This window comes from Penaeus vannamei, chromosome 22, assembly GCF_042767895.1.
Source record: "Penaeus vannamei isolate JL-2024 chromosome 22, ASM4276789v1, whole genome shotgun sequence".
Lineage (NCBI taxonomy): Eukaryota > Metazoa > Arthropoda > Malacostraca > Decapoda > Penaeidae > Penaeus > Penaeus vannamei.
The window spans coordinates 9,555,221-9,562,720 of NC_091570.1; the positions used below are offsets into that span (position 1 = coordinate 9,555,221).

Genomic DNA, 7,500 nt, shown 5'->3' on the forward strand with positions numbered 1-7,500 from the left:
GAAGTAACATTCTAAATTACTTCTGCCTTCTTCCAGGATGCTGTTAGTCGCCCTAGCTGCCGTGGGCGTGGCGATGGTGGCCGCCCAGTCGTCAGGCGAGCGTCTCCTGCTCATCTACCAGCACGTGGACGCCGTGTGCCCCTGCGTGACCAGCAGAGTCTGCCCGAGATATTACGGTTCCTCCCCCTTCGACATCCGCGATTACGGCACCCTCCCGCCGTGCCGTCTGTACGGGCGCGTTCGCTGCTGTGACGCCCGTTCCATCGATGACTTAGTCGCTCAGGAAATGCCTCAGGACGAAATGCAAGGGTCGAGCGGGGCGGAGGGCGCGGCCCTTCCTTTCGGCTCCTTCCTCGGGAGCAACAACGCCTTCAGCAGCCTCCTCTCAGGGCCCTCCTTCTCGGGCTCCGTCTCGCACGCGGGGGCAGTCTCTCACACAGGCGCTGCATTCAACTCGGGCTCAGCATTCAACACAGGATCTGCTTTTAACACAGGATCAGCAATTAACACAGGATCTGCAAGCAACACTGGCTCTGCTTTTAACACAGGATCTGCAAGCACTACTGGCTCTGCACTTAACACTGGCTCTGCTTTTAACACAGGCTCTGCTTTTAACACAGGCTCTGCTTTTAACACAGGCTCTGCAAGCAACACTGGCTCTGCTTTTAACACAGGATCAGCAAGCAACACAGGATCTGCAAGCAACACAGGCTCTGCTTTTAACACAGGATCAGCATTTAACACAGGATCTGCAAGCAACACTGGCTCTGCTTTTAACACAGGATCTGCAAGCACTACTGGCTCTGCACTTAACACAGGCTCTGCTTTTAACACAGGATCAGCAAGCAACACAGGATCTGCAAGCAACACTGGCTCTGCTTTTAACACAGGATCAGCAAGCAACACAGGATCTGCAAGCAACACAGGCTCTGCTTTTAACACAGGCTCTGCAAGCAACACTGGCTCTGCTTTTAACACAGGATCAGCAAGCAACACAGGATCTGCTTTTAACATAGGCTCTGCTTTTAACACAGGATCAGCAAGCAACACAGGATCTGCAAGCAACACTGGCTCTGCTTTTAACACAGGATCAGCAAGCAACACTGGCTCTGCAAGCAACACTGGCTCTGCTTTTAACACAGGCTCTGCAAGCAACACAGGCTCTGCTTTTAACACAGGATCAGCAAGCACTACTGGCTCTGCACTTAACACAGGCTCTGCTTTTAACACAGGCTCTGCTTTTAACACAGGCTCTGCTTTTAACACAGGCTCTGCAAGCAACACTGGCTCTGCTTTTAACACAGGATCAGCGAGCAACACAGGCTCTGCTTTTAACACAGGATCAGCAAGCACTACTGGCTCTGCACTTAACACAGGCTCTGCTTTTAACACAGGCTCTGCAAGCAACACAGGCTCTGCTTTTAACACAGGCTCTGCTTCTAATACAGGATCTGCAAGCAACACTGGCTCTGCTTTTAACACAGGATCAGCATTTAACACAGGATCAGCAAGTAACACAGGATCTGCAAGCAACACTGGCTCAGCACTTAACACAGGTTCAGCTCTCAATGCAGGCTCAGCATTTAATGAAGGCACAGCAAGCAACACAGGCTCCACCAGTCACTCAGGATCAGTCATCCATACAGGGTCTGTCATTCACACAGGATCAATCGGTAACTTGGGATCAGCAGGTGGCACAGGCACCGCATCAGATGACATAGAGACACTTGCCCCAGGGGAAGTCGGCAACGCAGGACCAGTGATCGATATCGCAGCTTTGATAAATCAACTTCAGCAAGATTCTTCAACAAAAGCACCAGGAAATTTGGAACTGACATCATATTTTAGTTCTGGCAGTGGCCAAACGCCCAATACTCAGCAATCTGCCTTCGAAGGAATCCCATCAACGTCGACTTTGATTCTCAACTACAGACCACTGAGCAGCGGCCTGTTAGCGGGGCAGATTTCCGGAGAAGTGTCGACATCTGCATCCTCTCTGGACCAGTCCGATAGTGTTCACGCAACCGTCGAAGAAACCGCTGCCAGTGCTACAGAAAGCTCCACCAGTTTGCTGAATGAACAAAACCTATCGCTCGTTTCAACCTCTGACGCAGGCGGTTCCCAGTCTGAGAGTTCTGCGGCCTTTATGGGATCTGCTTCTTCAAATACAGAGGGATTAGATGTTATGTCGTCAGATATGAAGTCTGAATCTGAAATGGACGATGATGAATCTTCGACAGATGAAGATGATTTTAAATTGAATGATGACTCCATATCAGCCATTAGCAGTAGTATGTCTAGCAGCAGTTCCAGCAGTGAGAAAATGAGTACCAGTATGTCAAGTACTAGTAGTTTATCCAGTGCCACTTTTGTCAGTTCCAGCTCAAGTAACGGTCATTTAGACAACAGTGGTTCAGAGAATACCAACTCTGGCAACAATAATCCAAACACAGTTAATTCAAGCAGTAATAGCAAGTACAGTAATACCAGCTCAACCAGTAGCAGCACAACTAGCAGTAACTCCAGCAGTATCAGCTCAGCCAATAGCACTTCAAGTACCAGCACTTTAAGCAGTGGCAGTAACCCCATCAGTAGCAGTTCTAGTAACAGTAACTTTAGCAGTAGCAGCTCCAGCTTTAGCAGTTCCAGCAGTAGCAGCTCAAGCAGTAGCAGCTACAATAGTAGTAGTTCATACAGTTCCAGTTCTGTTAGTGACGGCTCCAGCAATGAAGACCCAGAGAGTGGAATAGGTACAGACGGCAGTAGACTCAATAATAACACACATGCTCCTGATCCAAGAGTAAACAGTGAGAATTCGGATGACGAGTCCAGTGATTCCAATAGTCACATCATTGGTACTGATTCAAGCAATGAAGCATCTGACAGCAGTGAAAGTCTTTCTAGAGAAAATCCGCACCTTCATGCCAATACTTTCCCAGGAAGTGGTCATACTATACCCCAGAGCAACACAGACGGTATTGTTTTGCCATCGTTAATACCGAGCAGACTACCAGATGATACCAACAATGGTGAGTCAGGCGTACCCCTCGGTGTAAGGGGTGTGGGGCCCCTATCTGCACTTACTGGATCTTCTGTTTCATCAGAATTTGCGTTTGGTCATCCTTTGACAACAAAGGAAGTCATATCAAGCCTTGGGTGGAATCCTTTCAAAAAGTTGACTCCTCCACCTACATATTTTGAAGATTACAACGCCATATTCCCTCCAGCTTTTGGGTTCCATCATGAACCCGTGGCTCAGGGACCGTCATTCGCAGTTGTTGGAACAGAGCTTCCTGGAAGTGAATGGAGTCCATTCCAGGGTTCTGTGGAAAGGCCGGGCGAAAATAACATTCGAGGGGGTATCCTGACACAAGGCCTTCCTGTGTCAGGGTCAGCATCTCCTATTAATGTCGTACAACTTCTGCAACGTGAAGATTTCCGGCCACTGGTAGACGCTCTCGGGCTAGGATCAGAGGACCTCGTTCACATAGCGGCCTTACAAGACCCTGATCTACTCCCTGAGGATGACTACGACTCTAGGGTAGCTATTTTGGAATTTCTTCCACCTGGAGAAGTGGAGTTTATGGAAACTGACTCTACTTTGCCACAGTTTCTAGGTGCACAGGATAGCCACCAGAATCCTGATACCATGCCAACCATCATAGAAACTCCCTTTGGCGATTTTCTTGAAGGAACAGTTGTCCTGGACGATGGGAAACCTGTAACAAGTCAAACGATCGTCATACAAGATGGTGACGCAAGTGGAGTAGCCAATATGGGCATTCCTTTCCCCCTTCTAAACCAAGAGTCAGGCAACCAGTTACCATCTCTAGACCTCTCCTATTTGCCACCATCATCTTCATCAGCAACAACTTCTGACTTTAACTTCTTGCAACTTCCTAACAGTCAGGTCTCGTCTTTGGACCTCTCCTATTTGCCACCATCTAGTGAGACTTCTCCATCAACAGCAACTTCTGACTATAATTTCTTGCAAGTTCCTGCATTTATAGACTTTGCTAGTTCTCAGAGCACATCAACACAGACATCTGAAAATCAGAGTTCTGATTCACAATCTGTCACTGCGTTGAAAGCCCAAGGACAAGAAATGTCATCCATTGTATCACAAACAGAAGTACAAGAATCTTCAGAAATGAAAGAAACCTCAGAAGCACAAGAGCTTTCTGATTCAGAAATACAAGAAACTTCTACCTCAGGGATGCAGGGGACTTCGTTCTTTATCTCGGAAATACAGGTAATGCCTTCATCTACCTCAGAAGTCCAAGAAGTGTCATCTTCAGGCATTCAAGAAGGGTCATCATTTACTTCAGAAATACAGGGAGCCTTGTCATCTGCTTCAGAATTACAAGAGACATCGCAAACATTACAAGTAGAAGCTTCATCTACAGGCCAGCAAACACAGGCAGAATATTTTGCAAGTGCAAGTTCCACAGACAGTTCACTGTCACATAGTGAACAAACGCTCCAGACTTTCACCGAGAAAGAGAAACCGTCGGGTGCAGTATATACTCTGAACTTTTCTTCCGCTGATCTGATTGCTCAGCAGTTCAGTTCTGCTTCGGCTCATTACCAAGAGCAAGTCTCGTCCAACACTGATCATCAACCTTTTTCATCCTCACTTGCTGCAATCGATCAGCAATCTGTCGGAAGTCTAGATGCTTCAAAGGAACCATTTGCCTCTGAAAGCGAAGCGGTAAATTCTATGGCCCAAACTCAGGAGGATGAGCTTATGCTACAAGAGCCATTAGAGTCTGTTGAGGTAAATCCTTCACCACAATTTTCTCCTTTTCATCCTCCCGCTGATGTAGTGTTAGTGGATGACGACCTCTCATTATTATTCGAAGAATTACCAGTAAGTGCTGATGGCATTATTCTCGGGCCAGAGGGACCACCAGATCTCTTTACTCTCGTTGGAGACGACAGGCCGATATCATCCGAGGCCCCTTTCATCATGCCTCCTGAAACCCCACTGAAGCTGTCGAACATCATGCCCGTTCTCCCCTTTGACGACGGCACTCCCTCTGCTCCCGAGCCTTTTTCAGACATTCCACCGCTGCCGCTGCAAGACGAGGAAGTGGACGATGCAGATAAATCTAATGTGGCGCCGTGTATGCCCACTGACATGTGCTATCGTCAGTTTGGTGACCACTCCTTGGACGAGTGTGCTTATGGACAACAACCTGCTTGCCATGAAGGGTATGTTCCCTGTCTGGATAACTATACCGGCCATGTTGAACTCAGCTGCTTTGAGTATGCCACGCCGCTTAGCACATTCACAGAAGTAAATATCAGCGGCTCCACTGAACAAGAACAAGATTCAGCGCCCACAGAAGTATCACAGAATTCGCAGACATTGGCCAGTGAGAGTAGTGACATGGGAAGCTTTTCCTCCTCCGAGGGGTATAGTTACACACCAGGCTCTGCAGCTGAGGAAGTTCAAATCAGCAGTCAGAATGCAGCTCTTGACGGCATTTTTAACATCGAGTGTGTCGCCATCGGGCACTGCAGCCGTCGCTATGGGTCCTCTCTCACAGACATAACCGAGTATGGTTTTCTGGAAATATGTCCTGCTGGGATGGTCCGTTGTCTTGATGACGTCACCACTTCATCTGCGACCACCACAGAGACAGGCAGCAGCACAGACATTGGTCATCAACCCCAGGGTGGTTCCCAGGCTGCTTACAACTATCAACAAACATCCTTCGAGAGTTTCCTGAGTCAAGACCAATCATTGCAAGAAGTGGCTCAGGAAGTTCAACAGTTTACTCAACAGCAAGAAGACGTAGAACATCAAGAGCATAATCCACAACATTCTCAACAACAGCAGACCCAACATTATTCACAGTCTCAGCAACAAGGAACACAACAACAGATTTCTCAGCAGCAATATAACCAACAACAAACGCAACAAGGAGGTCAGCAACAATATTATCAGCAACGACCATACCAACAACAGAATTCACAACAACAAAACCAACAATATTCACAACATCAAAGCCAACAGCATTCTCAGCAGCAACAAGCTCAGCAATACTCACAACACGGACAGGTGCAACAACAGCATTACCACCACAACCCCACTCACAACTTTCCAGCGCAGCCCCAGACCACCACAACCAACCCGACCACTCAGCAGAGCCATACCAGCGTCAACCCCCAGACTCAACCCACCTCTCACTACAACAGTCACTACCAGACGACCCACCAGAGCAGCTCCCAACCCACTGCCCAGCACAGTTCCCATCACCAAAGTCAAGCCTCCTCGTTTCATCCTCAGCACCCATTCCCATTCTCAGGCGGTTCCTATTCCTACCATTCCTACCAGACGCCGAATTCCTACGTGTACCATTACTACCCGTCCCGCCCCACCGGCAGAGAGAACAACCAGCCTACCAGCCAACCTTCACGCCAACCTTCACCTTCACCTTCACCCAGACTATGGGATCTCTCCATCGCCGGGAAATTGAAAAAACTCGAGAAATTCAAGAACCCTTTTCAGTTCTCCCTCTTCGGCTGAGTGAAGCACCTGCGATATTCGGGCATTTTATGGTGTGATGTTCCTGCTCCACAGAATGATGTTGCATCTATTCCTAATGTGTGATATTCTTTTTATATATATGTGTACTACTGTATGTGATGTGCTATATTCATGATTTTAGGTTAAGGATCTTAATAAAGATTTATACAAACTTTAACGTGGATTTGTTTTTTTATAATAATCTAATCCCAGAATTCAAACACCTAATCCGTTTCTTAACCACCTACGTTTCAGCGTTCTCGATAAAACACTGTGATTACGAAATCGTTATCTTCATCACTATATCCAGGAACAAAGGTATGACATAAGCTGATTTGATAACAGAGGATATTACTCTCGTAATGGGGTCTTATAACCAGTATTGTGTGTGGGTTTCTCACTTGTTTTCTTATTATGTTAAGATAAGGAAAGGCAGTCCTACTGTATTAGTGAAAACAAAAATGCATTCTTTGATATGGCGTCTAAAATAATGTTATGACGCACCCAACACGATACAAAAGTAATAACATGAGATATCATCTTATCTAGTTCCATAATATATCTTTCTTTAGCACGTAAGAGTCTCTATCTACAAACGCACGCAACACGCACACACATTCTCTCTCTCTCGCTCTCTCTCTTTCTCTGTAGTGACTGTGTGTGTATACACACGCACATACACACATATGTACATATATATATATATATATATATATATATATATATATATACATATGATTATATATATATAATTATATATATATATATATATATATATATATATATATATAATTATATATATATATATATATATATATATATATATCTATATCTCTCTATATCTATATCTGTCTATCTCTCTCTCTCTCTCTCTCTCTCTCTCTCTCTCTCTCTCTCTCTCTCTCTCTCTATATATATATATATATATATATATATATATATATATATATATATATATATATATA

The 7,500-nt window shown here is 45.8% G+C and overlaps 2 protein-coding genes across 2 annotated transcripts in view; both read left to right on the plus strand.

The window, feature by feature from the left end:
* The window catches only part of LOC138859120 (putative per-hexamer repeat protein 5), a 7,311-nt gene extending 5,025 nt beyond the window's left edge, over positions 1-2,286 (plus strand). The window contains exons 2-3 of the mRNA XM_070137011.1: positions 37-2,190; positions 2,280-2,286. Of these exons, the coding sequence (XP_069993112.1) occupies positions 37-2,190; positions 2,280-2,286 (2,161 nt within the window). The remainder of the gene's footprint in view (positions 1-36; positions 2,191-2,279) is intronic.
* Positions 2,281-6,713, plus strand: LOC113812959 (uncharacterized). Its single transcript, XM_070136498.1, has one exon. It carries the CDS (start codon positions 2,294-2,296, stop codon positions 6,533-6,535), a length of 4,242 nt encoding a protein of 1,413 aa, XP_069992599.1. The 5' UTR covers positions 2,281-2,293; the 3' UTR covers positions 6,536-6,713.
* The last annotated feature ends 787 nt before the right edge of the window (positions 6,714-7,500 follow it).